The 23,592-nt window shown below is 40.1% G+C and overlaps 1 protein-coding gene across 4 annotated transcripts; it reads right to left on the reverse strand.

The window, feature by feature from the left end:
* Nucleotides 1-12,586: 12,586 nt before the first annotated feature.
* Nucleotides 12,587-23,550, reverse strand: LOC116384797 (coiled-coil domain-containing protein 158). Of its 4 annotated transcripts, none has more exons than XM_031849752.1 (23): nt 23,135-23,550; nt 22,953-23,013; nt 22,392-22,537; nt 21,871-22,040; nt 21,652-21,761; nt 21,255-21,573; nt 21,096-21,154; nt 20,633-20,743; nt 20,423-20,504; nt 20,068-20,187; nt 19,582-19,680; nt 19,293-19,499; nt 19,010-19,178; nt 18,500-18,652; nt 18,136-18,248; nt 17,405-17,563; nt 16,726-16,818; nt 16,341-16,463; nt 15,796-15,920; nt 15,486-15,548; nt 15,212-15,279; nt 14,623-14,783; nt 12,587-14,214 (listed from the first exon to the last, which is right to left on the reverse strand). In XM_031849752.1, the coding sequence occupies exons 1-22, from the start codon at nt 23,247-23,249 to the stop codon at nt 14,668-14,670; spliced, it is 2,781 nt and encodes a 926-aa protein (XP_031705612.1). In that variant the 5' UTR covers nt 23,250-23,550; the 3' UTR covers nt 12,587-14,214; nt 14,623-14,667. The 4 variants fall into 4 exon arrangements, 3 of the variants coding, with proteins under 3 accessions (XP_031705612.1, XP_031705611.1, XP_031705613.1); XM_031849751.1 differs by having other exon boundaries at nt 15,796-15,923; XR_004212830.1 differs by lacking the exon at nt 15,212-15,279 and having other exon boundaries at nt 15,796-15,923.
* Between the last annotated feature and the right edge of the window lie 42 nt (nt 23,551-23,592).

Below are 23,592 nucleotides of genomic sequence, written 5' to 3' on the forward strand. Positions count from 1 at the left end.
GCGAAAACGCGTCGCTTTGGGAGGCTGCATGGGCGGTGGGTGTGTGTAAAACAGATATTGATGCTTCTTTCCTAAAACACACACATGATGAAACGGCTAAAACAACAACAAAAAGTGGAATTATCTTCCACGTTTATTGTCATTTTGGTGCCCTCCAGTTCAACTTATTTGGCTTTAAGTAACTTTAAAGCGCCTTTGTTGCACTGATCATTGAAAGGCGTGATCATGTTGTAATTTACTGGCAGGTATGAGCACGCAAAGCGATTACGAGTGAATCATCAGCAGCGCGCTCAAGATTAGACATGGTAGTATATCACCAAAACCTTTAGTGAGACTAGTGTTTTGATGGGGGGGGGGGGGGGGGTGATTGAAAATCACACTTTAAATTCAAAACTATGATAAACTATGATTCTCCCATCGTGCACCACTCACCGCATTCAGAGAAAAAAAAGTAAAGCTCGAGGAGGTCCGTTACCTTTTATAAGGGCCCCGCGAGCTCACCTCATCGCGTCTCTTTAAATAAGCTCAGCGTGCACATGAATAATGTTCCATTCAAGCGACCAACGATCGTTGACGCGAGCCCTTTGTTCGAGCTGCTCGAGCTCTCATTGGCTACTGCCCGCACGGACCACCGGCGAGACCACCCCCTCTGCGCGCTGATTGGTCAGGGACCGGCGAGTGAGATGCTGAATTTGATCGACTGACTTCGAGGCGGGGCTCCAATAAAGGGGAAACCGACGGGGTGATGCTCTCCGCCGACAGAGAAAGTATGTTCAGAGGCTGCCGCGGAGCCCGCTTTAACCGCCCATGATGCTGAGGAGGAAGAACAGAAACAAATGTGGATGATAAATGGCCTGCATTACGGTCATCATCACCACTAAATATTGACAAACATGTACATAAGAGCATCTGAAGTCTGCTTCATGGAGGGAGCAAGACAGTAAACAATGTTGTTGACAAAACTCAATTGAACCGAGAGACTAGGTGTTAACAGACAAACACTAAAACACTCGGAGAGTAAAATCTACTAGAATATGTTTCAAACCAAAAAAGAAACGACATTTCAGAGGACTTCCACTTACATGTGCATGCTTCACTCGTGCAATTCTACAAACAGGATGTTGCAGCGGCTGGAATTGATTGGTATGAAGTGAATATTGACGTTTCTTTTTGGAAAAAATGACTTTTAATATTGAGTATCTTCCATAACCAAGCCAATATTTGTTTATTTTTGGCCTTTATAATACAGCTGGACAGCCCACATTTCATTAAAGGCCCTGAAAACCTAATGTATCAGCTCCATCTTCTGAGCGATAACAGCCCTATAAACACAATATTTTGGTTATTTTACAAGATATATTTTCTGTATTTTGTGTTTTATCTGCGCTCTACTCACCGGTTTGAAGCAAGCAGGGCTCAGGTGGAAAAAGGGGTTGTCATGTCATTCACCTTTAAAATACAGTAGAATTACCAAAGCAGTTTGACAGTGCTGAGTAGCTCTGCAGCACCTGCATCTGTATAGGCTTCGTTTAACCTGCACAATGTCACTGTAAGAGAAGCGTAACAACTACAAACATGGCCATCTTGTTTCTCTGCCCACATCTGTGCCTGGAGGCCCAATAATCCATTCATGTGCAGTCACCATGTGAAATACAACTGTGGATGCAGTGTGTTCTGAATTCACAATGAAGCGTGTGTACATGATTCTGACCGCGTGTCATTCGGCTTTGGTGAAAGCGGTTCTTTATTGACGAACATGTTATAATTGGTGATGGTGTAAATTCTCAATGTGACATGCGGAAGGAAAAACAGCAATGACATTGAGTTTACAGCTACACTCCAAGAAATCCATTTGTTTCAGCACCGCAAACATGCGTCTGTACGAAGCAGAGTTTGGCTGCTGGTTGGACAGTTTTCTCGGAGCTGTGGTCTGGTGAATATTGATTTTTCCCCCCGCTATGATATGGTCACAGCAGCAGATGTAACACTAGTACAGTGTTACTTTCTTTACAATGATAATGGCAAAAGTAATTAATGCAATCTAGATTTCTTTGAATAGGAAAATATCCTAGCATGTCAATATAGTGTCGCACTAATGGCTGTTTGAGCCATTAGTGCTAAAAAGTAGTGGAAAATGAACTTGAATGTCAGTCAAAAGCATGCTGAAGTTAAAGAGGTTTCACACCTCTAATGGCCTCAGCTATTCACAACACTGAGCTCATGAATGTGCTACCAGAATTTGGTTGAAAAACAATAACGTATTAATGTCACCAAAGGTCAAAGGTGACATTTGTTCTGGGATTCTTCTGGGGCCTTTTGGATTCCGTGGCACTCAAAGCACGTAACCCGTTTAAGGCTGAAACAGGACACAGGGAATTGAGATCCACCACCCTCCTTGTTTACAGACAACACCAGCTGTTTTTCTCAACAGTTTTTACCCAGAATTCTTGTGGACAGATTAGAAGAAGAAAAGAAGGCTGGCTAAATCTGACTTCACTCACCTGTTCAACCATTCACCAGTTTATTTGCATATTCAAATCACAGATCAAAACCCATCTGTTCAAAACTGCTTTTAATGTGTGACCACTATTGTGTATTTTATGTTTTTAGTGTATTGCTTTTATATATGATGATTTTAATGTAAAGTGTCTTTGAGTTTTATGAAAAGCGCTATATCAATAAAATGTATTATTATTATTATTATTTAGTTGGTGGCCAACAGGTTAAGCAACCTGCTTTAAAACACTGGGCAGTAATGTACGCACTTGAAGGGGAGCAAGGTCATGTGGCTACCTCTTTCATAATCCATTCATAAATAAAGTAGAACAAAGGAATACAAATTTTCCTCAGGAAGTGATATACATCATATTGTTTGATGTTGCTCACTGGAAGGAACTGACTGGGCTGAACTTTCAGCTTTAATGCATTAGAGTTTTACCTCATTGTGCTAAGTCTTATAGCGATCCCAGAGGATGGGGGCTGCAGGAGGGGGGCGGCATCTGTTCAAACAAGAGAAGTAAAAAATGCTAAAGAAAATCATCAGGGGGGAAGGATAACAGTCAAGTAATGCAGCAACATTGTTTCTGCCAAAAGAAAGGGCGGGAGGGTGAAGAGGGGTAAATCAGTTCAACCTTTGTAATGGTCTCTTTTTATGTTTGGTCAGCAGAGCGACACAGATTTTTTTTTTGTTGTTGGACTTGTTGAAAGCTGAAGACACCCAGCTTTGAAGGCCTACACAAAGCTATTTGATGACTAGAGATTGTTTTTCATGTGATTATCTCTATGTACAGCATCATGAAAGTGGTTCATGGTAAGAATAAGGCGAGCATTCATGCATACCACAACAAGGAGACTTTTATCAAGAGGGTAAATAAGTTCTTCAAACTAGTGTTTGTAGTCCCCACAAATCATTCATTGTGCTCCGACACATTTTGACCCCCACCAAAAAAATTGCACCAATAGCTTTTGGATTTCTCTTTGAAGACACGGCGAAAGTGCAAATGTGGCTCAACAGCAAGCACATTTATTTGGACACAAATGTCCATTCATGAGTTTGGGAAAGAAAGTATTCTCTGAATGTGTAATACATTCTGCACAGTCAGCTGGTCGGAGTCGTCCGTGATGGGTTACATGCTCAATCATGTGGGATCACTTCACATTGAGTTTAGGAACAATTTAAGGTCACCATCCTCACACACCCAACAATGACAATAAAAGTTAAATTGAGAGTCCGTAGCTCACAACATGAAGTTGTAATCCAGATAACACAGAGTGTAGTTTGACAGCAGATATAGTCACAACTCAAAAGTAAATCCTGTTTGAGGTTTGATGGGTGGATTCACTGTAAACTTTGCAGGGCCGAAATGTAAACACATGAAACCTGTTTAATATTGTACAACGCACACATTGTGCAAACATATCCTTCAAATTACAATTTGTTGTATTCATGTGCACCACTGTACTGCCAACGCCCTGGCTAACAAAGCTATCTGAGGTATTGAATTTGTGTGTATATTTGTGTGTGTGAATTGAAATAATTACTAATAAGTGGACTAAGAGTCTACAGCCACGGCTTTGTTAGCATGCTAACATGCTTACAATGACAGTGCTAACATAATGTTTACCATTTGCACCATCTTAGTTTAGCGTGTTAGCGTGCTAACATTTGCTAATTTGCTAAACTATATTTTCAATCTTCAAAAGTGCAACTGAGGCTGATTCGTTTTGCATACCAATGTCAACTTCATGGTGGCACTACAGAGGAAGAGTCAGAGGAAAACCAAAGTCAGTAGGATTCATTCTGCTGGTACTATGAATGTCAGCACGAAATCCTATAGCAATCAGCCCAGTAGGTGTTGAGATATTTCAGTCTGGACCAGAGTGGTGGACCAGTTTACCACCACTTACCAGCAAAAATGCTGTAAGTGGACCTAGAGTTAAACATTTATTTGTAGAATATAATGAATTTATTGTCAATACTGAAAACCAAGCCCCTAAACAGCAGTTTACCTTACAACACTATGATCTGTATCATCTTTAAATGTTGCAGTTTCAACTTTAATTCATAACGGTTTGGAAAAGTTCAACCTTTGAAAAAGAAAGAAAAGCCTTCCAACCCCGTGTTTAAACCGTAAAATCTATAGTCTACGGTTTAAACCATCCTGAAACGGTAATCAAGCACAAATCAAGGCAGCTTTTCTCTAAAATGTTGGAGGAGTGGTATTTCTACTTCACAGCAACAATCTACTGCCGGTAAGATGAAGTAAAAATGTGAAAAGCAATCATACTTTCACCAGTCACATTCCATCATCCGTCCTCCCTATCTACAGCTCCCTCCTTGTATCAACACAATAGAAACAACATTAACTCTTTCTGTAAATACTGCTTGACATGGTAAGCGGTATCCATCACCCCGGCTGCACCACGGTGGAGCCTGGTACCGAACATTAACTCACGGTACTTCGGAGGCTGAGGCAGCCTTTGTAAGGCCACAGACTGATATACAGGCATAGTTGTGGGAGTGGAGACTTGTGGGGAGTGGCAGACCTTTTCACTGGAGGTGATGAATGCAAAGCGGGCCATAAAGTGCTATTGGAAGAGTACACTACACTGAATTTATTTCTGGGTTAAACCATTCCTTGCTCTCCTTGGAGAGGGTCACAGAGGCCGAAAGAACTTGCTGTGCTGCAGCGGAAGAAATGTTAGGTAATATGAGAAATCCAAGATCCAATGTCCTACACTTTATACTGCAGCGTTGGAAAGTAACTATACACTTACTGAAGTATTGTGCATGAATATAATTCTGAGGCAGTTGTACTTTACTTAACAATCGAGGTGTTTCTTTGTCATCATATGGTATTTTCTCATGCTGTGACTTTTTAGTTTATTTACTCAACAGAGGTCAAGTGATGGACTGACCGTAGAATTCCTTTGTCCGTGTAGGTGTGGTTCATTTCCCACCATTCAACTAATGTCTTTTGTAACAGGAGATAGCGACTCATTGTTCCCGCATGGAGCAATAAAGTATTAATTTAGGAATTCAAAGAGGCCCCGCTATCACACCACATTACAATGCCAGAAAAATTATGATTACCACAACAACATATTCTGAAAACAAGTGCGTCGTGATTTTTGTTTTTGCGGTGACCCTGTTTAGCCCTGCTGTTCCAAGGCTTGAGAGGAGAGTTATGCAACAATGTCTTCATTGTGTATTATCGACACTCTCTGACAAAGTCAGCGCACAATTTAGCTTCACTTATTTAAATGTGAAGTGAAAAGTGAGGTTGCGAGATCTGGCTGGAGGCTCGATCACTGTAAACAATGACAGTACATTATGACTAAGGTCATGTGGAGGTAGTAGGGGTGGTAAAAAGCTTCAAGCTATTTTATCAAATAACAAGGCCTTAATGCAAGTCTTAAAAACAGGTGTGATATTATTTGGCTGCTGTTTGTTGATATTTAGTGCTGAAAATATTGCTTAATTATCAATCACTTTATTGACAGAAAAATAAATGACAAGAATTTTGATGATTGATTAATTGTTTTTTATGGTTTTAGCTTCTGGAATGTGGGAATTTGCTGCAGATCTCTGTTTTATATAATTGTAAACTCAATATTATTGGCTTTCAGGCTGCCAGTGGGACAAATTAATGAATTTGAAGATGTTGACATGGGCTCTGGGAAATTATGGACAATCAATAATGAAAATGATTGTTAGTTGTGGTGTTGAATTATATGTAATCATTTGACCTTAATCTTGATAGTCAAATTAAGGACACAGCCCTATTGAAAGTAAGGAGTCACAAAAAACAGACAAAATTACAAAAAAAAAACAGAATAGCTATAAAAAAATTTATAAAACTTGGTCGACCAAGTCTTCAATGTTTATGTACTAAGTAACAATTCTGTTTCAAGGAAGTTGTTTTTAAATCAGTCTGTCGAAATACAGGGCATGTGGAGCTGACTCTCTAAGTTTGAATAAGGGTCTGTCAATCAAATTAGATTTCACCCAAAGTTGACAGGACCTTGACCTTAGGGCATCGAGGAGAAACCTTTCGTGCCACACCTATATGGCATTCTGTACAGATAGGGTGTTGGAAGGTTTGCACATCCCCTCTGGCGTATTGTTTTCTGCAGTTGCTCAACATCCTACAGACAGTAAAATACTGTTAAAATGTCAGCACATTCACTGAAAAACCAGTGTGCTGCCAAACTCTCTGATTTGACCATAAACAACAACATTTCCTGTGTACTACACCAGTTTCCCGCAATTGTACTTATCTTGCCGATTAGAAGTAGAAAGTCTCTGGAGGAAAATTAATGTGGTACTGTTGCTTTGTTTTTTAATATCATTGTACATGCGTGGAATAAATAAACAAAAACAAAGAAATACAATTCAGGTTCCCTGTAACCTTTCTGGATAAAACAATTGCATATAAAGATTAATCTAAATGAGTAAAATCCATGTCATTTGGGATTTGTTCATGGATTAATTCATGGACTTTTGCACCGATCACATTAGGCATATCAGTAGTTTGCATTATGTAAACTATTTTGTTCTCCACGTCCTTATATCTGCTCTCTTCTTTTTTTTTGTTTCCAAAGGGGCTGAGCTTTCCCAAGTCAGGCCATCTTCGTGCAACCATTTAGAGAGCTGTTTGTAGACAATGACAAAATACACAGGTGTCGTATTTCAATATTTATAAATCAGGATGCGTGAGAAGGAAATCCTTCTGAAGTGGAAAGAACGGTGCGGTAAAACTTGGAGTACACAAAGCTTCAGGCGTTTCCTCACTGTAATGAAGTAGATAGATAAGACCGTGGCAAAGACAAAAAGAGCATCTAGGAACTTAAAGCTCCTTGCGGGCACGCAGGACAAATAATGTGTGTTGGAGTTTATCCAGGCAGGAATAAATCACCTATATTGGCCAAACGATGGATGTTCCCATTCCTCAGAAGGCCAGGTAGCTTTGACGTTAGATAAAAACATTGAAATAACTTATATTAGAAGCAGGTGTTTTGAGAGAATTTGGTTTGCTGCTTTTCCTTTGAAAAAAGCTTATTTTGAGTACAAGTTTCAGAGTTAAGACACAGTTTATCTCAATACGGGTGATAGTTTTCACGCATGCTGACGTTTTAAAAACAGAAGTAGAAAATCCAAGTCACCAGCAGACCAGAAAAGGGAAGGAAAACTCCTGACCTGACACTTGGCCTTTCCAGTTCACTGTATGTCACCCAGTCTGACGAGGGTATGTGGGAGAAAGCTGTTAAAACACTGTTGGGTGTCACATGAGTGACGCTCCATCCTCAATATAAAGCTGGAAATTCCTCGTAGAAATGGTGCCACACTGACGTAACGTTGTCACGGCTACATTATGCGTTCACAGGGCCGTGTTGCTGCTGCATCATGTCAGCGGCTCGGAGCGTTCCTGTGACAGCAAGAGGCAACTGTAGGCAAGAGGAAGAGGCTCGGGACAACTGGAGTGATAAACAGAGCCATTCACGGCCTGCAGACGCTCAAAGACATGGATCTCAATGCAAACTGCTGGCATCGAAATACCAGACTGCTCTATATTTATTGGATTTTATTGCTTGTTTGTTATCTGCCTTTTCCAAAGCATAAAAACAGAGCTCTAATTAGAAGTTATTAGTTCTTTCAACGCTGTTTTTCCTTTAGTAAGAACTGAACAGGTGCTACAACAGGATCTAGTAGGCTTATGAAGTAAAATTGAATACTGAGTAAACAAGGATTTGAAGCAGTCAAATGTGCATTAAAATGTCCCTGTTTTATAGCTGCACTTAAGCTGGCTGTGTCGCTGGCAAACAAACAAAACAACAGCACGTTAAGACAGTTCACTGACTGCATTCAAACCGTTTACTGTTAGTTTGTTGCTATAAATAGGGAACATCAGTGCTGAAAGAGAGGAAACAGTAGTCTCTCTGTCCCTGCGGTGCTTCCCCTGGTGTTTAAACAGCAGGAGAGTCTGGGGACTTAAACCAGGGCTAATTAGATAATTCATCAGCCCCGAAGGGAATGACATGTGATTAAATCAAGTCAACAACAATCACCTTTCTACAAAAGACGTGATGAATTATTCCAGAATCTTTCAGTTCACTTTCAGTTCTTTGCAGTTTCACACAATTAGAGTAAACAACCGCTATGTGAGAAGTAAACATCAGTTTACAGTAAGAAAAGTAATAACAAATTAAGCTTTGGTGGAATATAACTAAGTACATTTACTGAAGTAGTATGCTTAATGTATTTAAGGTTTCCGTTTTATTGTACTTGATAAAAGGCAAATATTGTACTTTTTACCCGACTACTTTTTTAATAGCTGCAGTTTAAGAAACTAGAAAGGGATTAAAATCACATATGTAAATAAAACTGCTTACACAGCAATCAATATGTATGAATACAACACATGAGTCCTTCTGCATGTGATACTTTTCAGTACATTGGGCTGATTATACTTATGCACTTTTACTTAAGTAAAATTATGAATGTAGGGCTTTTACCTGTCGAGTTTATTTACATTGTGACATTACTACTATTAAAAACATCTGAATTAAGTAATCTTTAAGAAGTATATTTCAGCATTTAAATATTTTATATTATGGCAGCATGGTGCAGTGGTACAGGCTGGCATAACCTGAACTGCAAATGTTCTAACAAGGAGAGCCCCCTAGTGCTCAACTAGAGACGTCCATACAGAAGTATTTTGACTCATTAAATATATATATTATATATATAATAATAACTTTTACTTTATAAAAGTGCTTCTGACTTGACTCAGTGGAAAGAGGTAAACAGCCAAGCTTACCTAAAACTACGATGCCCAGTGCTATAATGTCACGGGGTCCATAACTGCCACTCAAACAACTCAACAGCTGTAAGCACATTTAAACACTCTATAAATACACCTAACGCTATAGGTAATCATCACCACTCACTCATTCGGCTATGCATACTCCATTTAAAGGCCGCACTAAGCCTACCCAGAGAGCCTAGCATACCGGAAGAACAACATTGATATAAATTGAAACATCTATTTCAGGTTGATGTATATTTCCTAAACAAGATGTGTTACTGATTTGCTAATACTGGTCGACTGTAAAAATAAATGTTTTCACATTTAATTTAATGTAAAATGATTATTCAACGTCCTCTTTCACATTAAAAGCCAACACCCTACCACAGGAGCCTCTACCAGTGCCAAGTTACAAACTAGCGTTAAGTACTTGGAGCAGCTGGTCGCGAGGCAGATTTTGGTTGAATGATATTAATAGCGAGGGATGGAGACAAAAACCACGAGGCCCATTTTCCCTTGGTAAGTGAAACTAACACTAACTGTGTCTCTATTTAAAGTAAAGAACATTTTAGCAGTAGTTTCTTTACTGATTTGGTGAGAATGTGTGGAGGAATGTAACTAACATGAGGTAGCGTTACTTATACTTTATAGAGCATTTCCATTGTATGCTACTTTCTACTTCTAATACTCTAGAAGCAACTATTGTTCTTTTCACTAACATGTATTTAATAGCTTTAGTTACTAGTTGCAGATTCCAATTAATAACAAACTATGAAAAACCCCAATATTAACAACACATTAAAATGATGTATACATTTATGTATATTTTGATGCTGATATTTACTATTAAAAGAGTTTGACTGCAGGACTTTTAGTTGTAAAAGAGTATTTTAACCATATAGTACTGCCACCGATGTAGACCAGTAGTGGGGACCAGTACCAGAGAGTTAACATATCTCCATTAGAAGTAAAATTCCTGCATTCAAAATGTTGCTTAAGTTAAAATTAAAATATTTATTTAAAAAGTAGGCTATAGCTCATTATGCCGAATGGCCCCTTTCAGATTGTGAAGGACTTTTACTTTTATTAGAAGTATGTATTTTTTTACAGAGTGATATTGCTACTTTTACTGAAGTAAAATAGTTATTTTCCACCACTGTTTGTAGGATTAGCAATACTGACTTCAACCGTAAACACTGACTTCATTGGCCTCCACGGTTACTTCCCCAGTGTGCTGCGTGTGACATCTTTATTATTGTTTTTTTGCGCATGCGGGTCAGTTGAGGACTGTGACCAGTTCACACTGCAATCTGATATTGGCCAATTTATTTATTTAATGTGAACAGCCAGATCTGAGCACTAAATCAGAACTGAGACCCTAAGGCTTGCAGTGTGAACGTAGCCTTAGCGAATTATTACTACTCTGGGTACTTTTTGACTTTTCTATCTATAACATTGCATCACATTACCAAAAACGGATTGTATATGTTTGTATGTAAAATTTGAATCACCAACTACAGCTATTAGATAATGTAGTGGAGTAAAAAGTACACGGCTTCCTTCGGAAATGCAGTACTAGATGTACTGCCTGGCACACCAGCAATAATACAGAAGTATCTTAATGTAGTGTTTATGTAAATGTGATGGCTCTTTACTCTCATTATTTATAGCTATTGTTGATTGCTCACCTGAACTGAACCAGTCTGAGGACAGAAAAATAGACGGCGATGAGGGAAGGTGAGAAATACTTAGAATTCAGAGGAGGAGGAGGAAAGGAAAGAGGCAGAAATACATCACTGCAGGAACGTACAAACTGCTATTTAAAATAGTCACTGAGCTGCTTCATTTAGACACTATGTGTAGGTTCATGTCAATCTTATTTAAGATTAAATACCTCTGAGGTGATTCCTGAATGATACAACACCCGTTATCAGCCTGCTAAGTAGAGAGAGCCAGAGTCAAAGAGACTAGGATTACAAAAATACACTTAGTATTTTAAACTAACAGGACAAAAGAGATATGTAATGCTTATAAGACATTTGAGACAGAATTAAGTGTCATCAAGCCAGAAGCATTATCAACTATTGAGATGACTGACATAGAAGTATTTTCAATTTTGTTTCATAATCAGTTGTTTTCTGTAAAAACAATTGAGAAAGTTTATTGTCTGTTTTTGCCTGAAAAATCGAGATACTATAATATATGATTGCTATTAAACAGAACTGTATGTAACATAACCTGCAATGGCCTAATAGACACCCCATAATGTGAAAGAGATAGATACCTTGGTATAAATGTTGTAGCGACCATATAGTCTCAGCTTTTACTTTTTTACTATTTACTTAATGGGAAAAGACGATTTTGTGCTATCAGCCACTCTTTTACAGATGGACACAATTCTCCTAAGCACAAGCATCTCAGATATTCTGTAAAATATGTATTAATGATCAAAAACAACCCAATTTAACAAAAGTTGGATATGGTTTGCATCTAAAACAATAGACCTGCAACTAATAGCACCTTTGTGAAATTTCAACTACTAGCAGAAACACAGTCCTTCATTGCAAAGTGGAACCTAAACTGGTGGAAACAGGTAAAAGGGAAGTGCAGAGGACTCCTTTAGTTCAAACTGCACTGTGATGCTGTAAAATATAATATCACTAAGAACTACAGTAGACTTGCCTGTGCAAGTACAGAGATGTTTCAACACAAGGTTCTACCCATCTATGGAATCCCAACCGATTAAACCCAGTTATGAAACAACACGAAGAGCCGGCACATCAAAGTAGCCCGAATAATTATCAGGCTCTCTATAGCGAATAAAAATTGTCTCGTGTTCTCCTGTTTCGTCAGAGATATGACACAGTGATTGATCATCGGTCAAGTACGGGCTGAGTGTCCAACTGGCAGCACATAAAGGAGGATATAAAAAGGGAACTCGGAGAGCAACGTGCATGCGGTTGAAATAGAGACGCACTTTTTGCTCAAACATGGAAAATTGCTTCAGCACGGAAAAAGTCTGCTTATGCCTCAGGTAACGGAGAAATAGCTTGTTTGCCAGTTAGTCATTATGTCAAACATACAGTACATGAACATCTTAACAGCGTGACTGATGGAGAGCCATTAGTCTGGTATCATATCCTTGTGGCGAGGCCACACTTCTACATGATATAGTTGATACTGAAGTTTACTTACAAAGTACCTTTGTTTGACATTCTACTAAACTTATTTTGTACATATTTTGTCTCAACAGATATTTAAGTATCTGAATCTGCTTTATAACATTAGTAAAGTTCTTGTTAATCCTCAGGTTCAAGGAGAGGTTGCAGACCAAGTATCTTAAAGGCCCAGCAAACAAGATTTCCTCGGTCGGCACTTGTTGCCGTTTTGTAACAGTGAGCCTCGATGACTTCAGTGATTGTTCGTCAGTCTTATCCGGAGACAAGGGAGGTGTCACACCGGTTATCTTCCATGACGCTCCAAACCGCAACTCCGCTAACTCCGGTCAAAAGCCTAGGAAATGCATTTCTAAAGAACATGCTTGCTTTTCAAAGCAGATGATCCAAAAGCAGATTCGTAGAGAATACGTGGCCGCTGTGGAGAAGAAACTCAAACAGCATCCTCTGGCTATGTTCCCGCACTATGAGGATCACATGACCCCAGATGTAAGTGGAGATGACAGCAGTCTGGACTAACAAGCTGCTGTGTGTCAGAACAACGAGGCCAGTAGTAAATGTTAAGAGTTTATCCTGTGTTAAATCATATTTAAATGGTGTCTTTGCTTCTCTACAGTTATTTGATGAGGTGGTATCTGTTTTGGACCCAGACATGAGCGTAAACATCGCCTCTGCACTTCCTACGCCTACAGGAGGCCACGTGGAGGAGGAAAATGACAAAAACTACACAGAGCCAAGTAAGAAGTGAAAAGAGCAAAACACAGAAATTCAGCTGATAAAATGCAAGTAAACTGATGTGTAGTATTAATATAATCTAAAATGATAATACAATGGAATTATGTTTGACCCTTGCAGGACAAAGAGACCAATGTTAGCGAATCTGCAATACTGGGCCTTCAAGACACCATCCCCAACTTTCCCCATCGAAGTGGAAGACGCAAAAAATTTCTCAGGTCAAGAATGAACTCCTGTCACAGCCACAAACAGACAGGACAGTTTCAAAAGTCTTACAAAAAGAGGAAAGTACACAAAAATCACAAAGAGTAGAAAACCATTTTTGATGGCTTCTGATTATAAAAATCCGAGAACACATACAGTAAAGACCCACGCAACAGGTCTTCTGCTGGAACCAGTCACATGATAAGATGAGGACTATGTGAAACAGTTGGTTTGTTGATTGAACGAGGAGCTGAAACAGATGTATGAAACCGTAGCTATGAGGAGGTATGTAATGCACAATGTACTCCGACTGCCAGGGCTAACAGGCAAGGCTATACATTTAGAAGAGGGATTTCAACAGACCCGTAGGGGTTTCACAGCATTTGTATATAGGAAATGCTCTTTAAAACCACACAGTAAAAAAGAAGCAAAAGGAGAAGTGTCCTAAATATGCTTGTTTCGGTATACAAGGAAACATTAAGGACTCTTAAGTTGTGTGTGTAAGCAGAGGCTTAATGGGTGCTTAATATAGATGCTGCAGTATTGTTAACTATTCTTACATATTTGTATCACGCTTGTTATACTGTTTTGTGTGTACCGCCAAATATTAAAATACATGAAACAGATTTTTTTTTAATTTGGTATGATTACTGGTGTGAAATAACAACTCAAACACATTAATAAAAATAAAAAACTTTATTTAAACAATGAATTACAAAGCGACACATGATTGGGGATTTCATTCTTTGACAACTTCATCTGGGGAGCCTTCAAAATAGAAAAGGAGCTTTCTGAAAGACAAAAAATGGGTTATAAAGGAATCAATGATGATCAATCAAATACATTTACACAATTTGGTGAAAAGTCTGTGAAGCCTGTGAGCTGCTGAAGGACAATAGTAACTTTACTACTATTGCTGAAATGGATTTTGTTGCCTCATTACATCCTGACACACCAAGCGTGTGCACTGTGACATCTTATGCTGAGCTACAGTTGATGAAATCATTAATATGAGAAAATGTCTGTTTTATCATTTGATATTGATCAACTGTATTAAAGTACTGCACTTTGGTGTGAATGTTATTCAGCTTTCCCTCTTTTAATATACAGTTTGATATATAAATGATATCTTGAAGAAACACCGACCAATGACTCTGTCTCTGTGTGTGTGTATGTGATACACAATACTAACAACTTACTGATAAGAAGGGTTGGCCTCGGGAGTTAAGTGTTTAGTGTCACTATCAGGTGTTTGGGTCAGAGGTCAGAAGAGAGTAGACGGGTGACATGCGACCCAGTGAGAGCAGCTGTGGGGAGGAAGTGAACCTCACTGCCGTCGCTGGACTTGAGAGAACGCGTCCTAGAAAAGTCAAAATGTATGTTAGAGAATTTAATATTGATGTTGACAAAAAATCCACAATTTGTTGTATATAGTCCGTCTATTGAATGTAAGGCTTCAACTAAGGATTACTTGAATTATTGATTAATCTGTAGATCATTTCCTAAATTCATTATTTGTTCTAACAAATGTCAGAAAATGGTGGTGACATTTTCAAATAGCTAGTTTAGCTGCTAGTTCTGCGCACCCAAAAATCCAAATGATATAAAACAGAAAAGCAGGAAATCCTCACGAGAATAGTTGCCAGATTTGCTTAAGAAAATGACTTCAACAATAGGTCAATTATTAAAATAGTTGCAGATTACTTTTCTGGTGATAGACTAATCATTTAATGATGTTGTATGGCAGATGTTGGACTGCATGAAAATGACAAAGTTGTGAAAACTCACTCTCACAGAAGGATTTGTTGTTGATAACTTTTCCGTTGAGCTTAGCTGCCTTCGGGAAATGGGGCTCGCTGTACACAGTGTATGCACAAACAGACACGCATTACATCACATTGCACAGCCTGCAGCACTTTGCGGCGCCGTGCATGTTGCATGAGGGGTGAAAGGTCACGGGGAAGATGGTATGAGCGTCCGCTAGCCTCGAGACAAGCCATGCGCAAAACATTCAAACAAAAAAGAGGACACAGAGTCGGTTAGGTTTTGGCAAGCTCCCTACCTGCCGCAGGTTTTTCTTCTCAATCTGGAACCAGCTTTTACTTCTTCTGCTTTGTCAGTACTTCTGTGGGTGCAGGGGGATATTCAAATATAGAGTGAGACATTAAACTTCAATTGATTCCATAACAGATATCTTAAGATAAAAAGGAGGTCAACAGCCTGTCTAGTCTTCTTATATGATGTAGTACAGTCCTCCACTCCAAATGACTTCCTGCTTTACTTAGTAGCGTCACATGATTTTAAGATGTGACCTAACCTAGCCTAAGAGCGAAGCTAATCCTTGCAGTGTGTGGGAACGGAGCCAGACGTACAATGTGGTTCCGTGCACTCTCTCCGGTGCAGACCTCCTCCTGATATCTATGTGTGGTCTGTGCTTCTCCGAAATCACTCCTCGCAGCTCCTCGACGAGAGACCTGAGCTCCCGGGCGTGGCACTCCTGCTGGAAGAGAGAGGAGAGAGAAAGACAATGCCAATGCACTGCTGTGGTGATGATAATATTATATAGTGATGGACCGATTAGTTTGACTTTATACAGAGAAACCAGGGACAATCTCACAAATGTCTGTGACAATTAGCAACAAGATCTGTTATACTTAAGTCAGTAAAACTGAATTAGCACTACCACAGTTTAAGAGCAAACAAACCAATCAGTGTTTTACTGCTTTGTTGAAATGATTTACAGTTTGGTGTCTCTCCTTGCCACAGGAATGTAATGCTGTGTATGTTTTTGATTTAAAAGGCATGGCAGATGTGCTGAGCTTGTGTCTGTTCAGCCAAATAAACAACGATTCACACGTGCACTTGATGGGCTGGAACCGTAGGAGATAGGCAGACTATATGGAGTTCCTGATTGTACCGTGATCTGGGTGTTGGAGACGTGCTGGGAGGAGGGTGGGGCGGTGAGTGCAGATGGGGACGGGGAGTCCAGGTCAGATGGAGCTACATTCAGAGCTGTGCGCAAATTGTGACCTTGGAGCTCCTATAGAAAAGACAAAATTGGTTGTTACTCAAGATTTGGTGTTCAGCTCCATTTAAGAATAGTAAGTACAGTAAGTAAATAGTAACAATAAGTCAGACTAGATAAAGACAATACTATCAAACATGCATGAGGAAGAGAAGCGTAGCATAAAGCATTTAAACTAAATAAGGGTATATCCTTTACAAACATACGCAGACTGTGTGTAAGTAGATAAGCCTTATTCCTTCTTACAAAAAGACTCTTTGTCTGTAATCAGCTCTACCTTCAAGTCCAGCGCATGTCGGAGTTTCAGACGGAAAAAGTCCTGCTCCTTCAGCTGGATGAAATCCTGACAGTCTGCAAAGCTCTCCGACATCTTTGAGAAGATACAGAGAATTTGAAACAATAACACAGTGATGGACGCAAACAGTGACAGAACAGGGAGGATACGTTTCTTTATTTATATAAATATAAACCAACATGTTTGAGATAACAACTGTTAGTAATTCTCAGAAAGAAAAATAAGTTATTAAGATATTGTAAATACTTTGGTTTTAAGACAGTTGCTGATCATCAGCCCATTTTTAACACCTTTTCTAACTGTTTTCATCTGTATCTATTTTGGGGCATTTTGTGTATTTATTACATAGTGGACAGTATGTGAAGAGAAGGTAAAGCTGATGGTCAATGAGGGGAGAGGGAGATGAGGAATGAAATGCAACAAAACTCGCTGACCAAACACAAACCAAAAGATGTTGCAGTTCATGGTCTACACACTATGAACTCAAGGTTTGTTATTTAAAAAGATCAAGAATCTTTTTAAATAACAACTGGTGTGTACTGGTTTGACTTGAAACTTTATATGTATTTCAGTCTGTCACAATCGCATCCATGCTTCTCTTAACACCAGATAACATTTGGTAGTAATCTAATGACTAGAAAAAAGTGTGCATGAGCATCACCTTGTGAAGGATTGCCTCCAGCTGGTCGATCCGCTCCCTCAACTGTTTATCTTTGGAGCGAAGGGCCTCCAGCTCATCGCCAAGTTGTCTCTTCTCCTCCCTGACGAAGGTGAGCTGCTGCAGCCGACGCTGGTTCTCCAGGCTCTGGTAGCGCTTCTCCTGGATAGGATGTTAAATTAAAAGCATAGGGTGGGTGAATTGGATTTTCTGTAAATGTATTGTGGTGTACTGTCTAGATGTGATATGTTGTCATTTAATGTACCTTTTTTAATAGCAAGATTTCACAAATTCAAATTATACTAATTGTTTTCTATTTTCTTCTAGGATAGGGAGAGAGTCGACAGAGAAATGGAACAAATGCTGACATGTGAAAATGAGTTTGAATGTAATATTTTGACTGGGCAAAGATGTCCCAGTAGAGCAATTTTGTGTCTTCAAAATGTCCTCAAAGACTTCATTTGAGTATAATAGCGCCTAAACTTGCTTAGATAAAATCACTGCTGTTGTGTCACTCGTCACTGTTTCGTCGGAGTCAGGTGCGTATTTGGAAGATTTTCAAAATAATAAATTTCTTACAAACTCAGGCTTTTTTTTTTGTTATCAATTACAGACATTTGGATCTCTGAACTTGCCAACAGCTGAGCTGTCAAGTCTGCTGCTTTGGCATACAGAAAATAAAGGAGCATGACGGAACAATAAAAAAAAACAAGTTATACAGTTACATGTTTTACCTGGTACAGCTTGTCCTTAATCTCCTCTAGATGTTGGATTTTGCCCTGCAGGGAGTCGACCTGCTCCCTCCTGGCCGTGATCTCCTTCTGCATGTCCAAGGCTACCTGGAGGCCTGAGACAATCCCACAAGACAAAACGACAGAGAGTTTGAAGAAGAGCAAGGAGGTGATATAGCGAGAAAGAACATCATGCACATAATATATCAGAATACCATTATAAATCCCAGAGGTTTAGTCTTGGACAGGCTTTGTACATATTCGGGACATACTGTATGTTCATCGTCACACATATCAGGTTATATCTGTTTCTTTGTACATCAGTTGTTGAATTAAGTGTCAGTTTAAATAATGTCATGAATCTAACCGTGTCCGTCAGCTCCTTCCAGGGTCCTCAGGGTGCACCTGACCTGGTCCAGCTCGTCGTGGGCGTTCCTGAGTTGACTCTGAAGCTTCAGCACCGCACCCTTGCGCTCCTCGTTCGTGCAGCTGTGGAGCCGCTGCAGCTCCTCGTGCTCCTCTGAAATCGCGCCCGCACAAACACATGCATCGTGAAGCGCACTTTAACGCACACAGCGTTGGAAGGGCTTGGTTGACAGTGAAAACATACCGAACATGGTTCTCTGTTTTCTTAACACAGCAGGACAAGAAGATCATTTGATTTGGCAAAGAAACTGTGAGAGCTGATCTCTTTCTAGAAACAGCCCTGAGTAATTTCTGGTGAATGAAAAGTCTGCTGTACAGAGGTAACATGCGATATGGTAAAAGTCCACATGGAATACGTTATTGTGTGGGTATTAATTAAGTAAAGCCTCATGTTTATATGATGGATATCGGTCTGACATGTGGTGATACACATCAGTAAAGCTCAACTCACTAGTGAGGGTGAGTAACTGCAAGCGCTGGATGTCCAGCTGGATGGTGAGCTGCCGTTTCTCCAGAGTTTCCTCCTGGACACGCACACTTTGTTCAGCCACAGAGGCCTGTAGCTGCAGTATATCCTGCTCTGCAGCAGCCAGGTCTGACTTGTGCCAGTCTAACTCAGCCTAATCAGCATATGGCGCAAGAGGAAGGAAGAGAGACAAAGAGTATGAGCTTAATGATGATGGAGTAGGGGTATGAAAGGGGTATGATAAGTAATAAATAAAATTGCTCCTGACCCTGAGCTGCTGAATCTCCAGCTTGTGCTGGTTTAGCTGGTTGCTGAGAAGGCTGTTCTCCCGGTGAAGGTCGTCGATGGTGCTGTTGTGCATCTGTATGCTGCTCTCTATCGTGTTCTCTCGGTCATCCAGCTTAAGCCTCAGTGTCTCTCCTTCTGCACGCAGGGTCTGGCATCGGCTTTGGGCCTCTTCCAGCCTGGCGAGATGCTGGAAAAGTCAGTTAAGTACAATGAGCTATCAAAATGGTTCCCGGATCACGGTTTATATATAATTTCCTCATGAACATTACGTGCTGGGCTTCATGCTGCCGGAGCTGGAGTTCCTTCTTCTTCTCCTCCAGGAGTTCCCGGTATTTCTCCCCCTCCCGGGCCCTCTGCTCCAGCAGGGCCTGTAGGCAATTTCCACATCAGGGTTAGGAGATAAAAACTGCCTACTGACAATAAGTTTATCTATAACTAATGGAATGAAATGTATACCAATGTGTGCAGCATCAGTAATTGCAATGAAATAGGCAATAACCCTCCTCGTTGACTCGTCCCACCGGTGTATTATGCTGTTCTACCAGCAGATTACACACCTCCACTTGTTCTCTGTGTTCCATCTTAACACGCAGAACTTAAGTATCATTTTAATTACTTCATATAAAGTCAACCTGACACTTCAGTTTCCACTTCAAGGAGTGTGCTTTAATGCAAACATGCATATATGAGGACTTTGGGGATGATAACAAGTAGACAGAATGCTGGTTTGGACATTCATGGTTTTGCTGCTGAACCTTGAAGTGGCCGAGCTGGGACTGAAGCTCCTCTGCCTGTTGAAGAGATCGCTCTTTCCCTCTTTGGGCGTCCACCAGCTGGGACTGAGACCGTGTGAGCTGCTGCTCCAGACAACAAACCTACAACGTCACAAATCAAATCCAACTTCATTGTAGTTTATATTCTGATAGACGAGGCAGACAGGAGTTCCATCAGTTCTGCTTCTCCACATTGTGTTTGTCTAATCATCAAGCTACGCTGGTGTTATTGGTGTATACATCTAGTGAACGGTTGGTTAATATTGACATTTAGCAGCCTCAGTATCTCATTGCTCACATTATATTGTCCATAGTGTTGTTGTATGCGCTTCCTTACCGTATCTGTATGGCTGCAGAGAGTCGACTCCAGCTCACTGACCTGACACCGGTGCAGTAATGTCTGTCTCTCTGCAAGTTTCCTGGGATACAAGTGTACAAGTTTCTGACACATATTTAATTCATGGTCACTGATCATTTAGTAAAGTGGCCTTGGACTGAAAACACTCTCTGATAAAACAGGCACGAAGTGAATGGAAACAACTCTTACTTCAGCAGCTCCAACTTGACACTTAAGCTGAAGCTGTTGTTTTTCGATGAGCTCAGTTTGTCAGTCAACAGCGCCATCTCCTGGCCCAGACTTTCCATCAGGTCTTCCATTCTGGAACAGATCAATACGAAGAGTGAACCCTGCTGTAGTAGACATAATATACCTGTGATATACAATGGCAGAGCGTGGGCCGACAACCCAAACTATGTTCAATGACTATTCTCCAACTAAAACTATGTTTACAGATTAGAAATTAACCCAACAATGTTTGTTTTCTTTCATATATGACAAAGAAAAGCAGCCAATCCTCACATTTAAGAAGCGGGAACTTAAGAACATTTGTTTTTTTTTGCTTGAAAAGTGAAAGAAATTAAGAAAAATCTATAATCAAAACAGTTGTCATTTTTATGCCGATTGACCAAACCATTATTGGACTTATCGCTGCAGCTCTCCATTAGATCACCTTTCGTTTTGCTTATTTACTCCACCGCTTTCCTCACTCCCCAGATGTTGTGTTGACGGCTATGAAACAGAAAAATGTATCAGACATAATAAGAGGAAAAGTGTTTGTCTGTGACTACAATACACGTAATATGATTCGTAACTGACTTCTAGTACTTACTGTAAAAAGTCTCTCCTGCAGCTTCTCTGACTCGTCGTTAAAATCCTCAGTTAACTTAGCAGCAGGTGACAGCTGTCTTGAAGTAGTGGCGTCGTTTGGCCTGGTGATGGCGTTGTCTCCACATTGTGTCTCTTGAGATAACAGCGAGTACATCTCTTTTACATTTCGTTCCAATGTCTCTACTTTCCTGTGAAATGCCAACGCCTCGTCCTGCGTCTCCTGCAGCTTCTGGTCCTCGGCCCTTTTGATGTTTTGGAGCTCCTCCAACATGAACAGCATCTTTTCCATCTGACCAACATGTGTCCTTGAATCCTTCAATCTACAAATAAAAAGATCTGTGGGTCAAAGAGATTTAAAACACTTATTTACAGGAGTAACATCTTATCAGTGTCTTCACCTGAGGTTGGACAGGACGGCCTTCTCCTCGCGGACTTTGTGCAACTTAGCCTGCAGGTTCACGATGGCTTGGTTAAAACTGAATGTCTCTCTTTCAGGTTGATCGCACGTCTGTGTTTGAGAGGGTAAAATAATACATTACATAGAGAAAGCATTACCAATTGTGTATTTCAGACAGCATCAAACTAACAAGATTCACGACTGGAAAGAAAGTATGAACCTTGTTGAGCTGCAAGTCAGACAGCTGTTGAATACAGTCATCTATTGCAGTTCCCAACACCTCGTTTCCAGGAGAGCTGATTTCCCCTTGGTTTAAATGATCCAGATCACAGACCAGGGGCTCTAGCTGCTGGTGGGCTGAAGGAATAGTGGAATCCCCAGGTGAATCATCTGCCAAAAGAGCAAAGAAGGTTTAAAATACACGCAGTGTATGTTGTCAAAGATAAGGTTTGGTGAAACATGCATCTTTGCAGCACTTACATGGGTTGAGCTTTTGCTAATGTTGAATTATTTTTTAAATACTTTGCTTTCCAGTGTTTTTTCACTACCCATCTGTATATCTAGTCAGGTGATTTAGGTTTTAGAATAAGCTTCGGCTTTGGTCATTGTATCATAACGTGGGTGGTATCACCACTTAGGGTGCTTTTCAGTAATTGTATCATAAAGTAGGAAAAATGAATAATCCCTACTGAACACGTTATTTTTGTCATCTCACTGCTGCGTGACGCTGCTTGTACTCACAATAGTTACTGTGGTTGAGACAGCTTTGTCCAGGTGAGCTGTGGATGCCGTATGTGCAGCCAAACCTCTCCACGGTTATTTTGGTTTCATTTTCCACCTCTTCTTGAAGCCTCTGTGTTTCCTTGGTGCGCCTGTCAAGCTCCTTGCTATAACAAAGGACGAAGAAAAAGAAATTAGGAGGGATGGAGAGCCATAGCCATAGTGATGCCATAGACATAGTGCTGTCTATTTCCAGATGTGAAACTACATTTGAAGTATGTCCAATACTTCAAATTTAGAGATCAGGTCAGTAGCTGTTGACATTATTTGGTTCATTTCGACCAGGTTGTATTTTGATCATATTGTTTATTGTATGCAACATGTTTTGTGGCTGTATTTTTTATAACTTAGGACAGTTTTATGTTGTCACTTTGATTGCCATTTTTTAAATCAAATCAAAATAAATCTTGAACTAAAGCAGTGGCTGCTGATGAGCTGTGGTTGAGCTGAAATATCAAATGAGCAAATGGCTGCAATGCATTTGGTATTTGGTAAACATATTGCATGAAGAGTTGTTCATACCTTAATTCATCTAGAGTCATGCTGTTAAATCTCAGCCTTGGAGAGGCGCCATCATGGGTCTCTGTAAAGAACAAGTTGAACAAATGACTTGAAGAGCTGAACAATTCAATAACAGTAGTTTAAATCCAACAGAGATTCCCCTCTGCCTTAATCTAGCGGCAGTTAGCTTCACAGTAACCTACCCGTAGTTCCTGCTCGTGTTAGTTTTCTATGGTTCGGTGGAGATTCAAATTGCAAAATTGTATTGCTGGAAGGCTGAATACTGTGAGGACCGGAGGGCTGAACGTCCGATGACATATCTGTTCACATCCGGAACCTAACCTATTAGTTAAGTTCAAGCTATACCTCCTCGAAGCTAACATCAACAGCTAGCATTAGCCACTTAATTGTCATTGATGATAAAGTTCTATCACCATGGAAACAGCATCTTTGGCTACTTCCTACCTAGCGTAATGCTAATCAATAATTCGATGTAACTCGGTGCTAATGCGTAACATAGTTAACATTGTTTGACTGCGGAGGTTAGTGAGGTATTTTGTTTAGTAAAGCTGATGTTGAAATGACCGCAAAAGTAACGTTAGCGCCGACACTTTGAAATATTCCGCCAACATCCGCTTTCCTTCCCGAACAGTTCATGACG

This window comes from Anarrhichthys ocellatus, unplaced genomic scaffold (assembly GCF_004355925.1).
Source record: "Anarrhichthys ocellatus isolate YVR2014 unplaced genomic scaffold, GSC_Weel_1.0 scaffold9, whole genome shotgun sequence".
Lineage (NCBI taxonomy): Eukaryota > Metazoa > Chordata > Actinopteri > Perciformes > Anarhichadidae > Anarrhichthys > Anarrhichthys ocellatus.

Bases quoted from the DNA above. Each gene is read 5' to 3' on its own strand.
- LOC116384797 (XM_031849751.1), bottom strand. From the start codon at position 23,249: ATGTCATCGGACGTTCAGCCCTCCGGTCCTCACAGTATTCAGCCTTCC. The intron at 21,762-21,870 runs GTTCATACTTTC...TCTCAAACACAG, and splicing joins CTGACTTGCAGCTCAACAAG to ACGTGCGATCAACCTGAAAG. The intron at 16,819-17,404 runs GTGATGCTCATG...ATCTTCTCAAAG, and splicing joins TGGAGGCAATCCTTCACAAG to ATGTCGGAGAGCTTTGCAGA.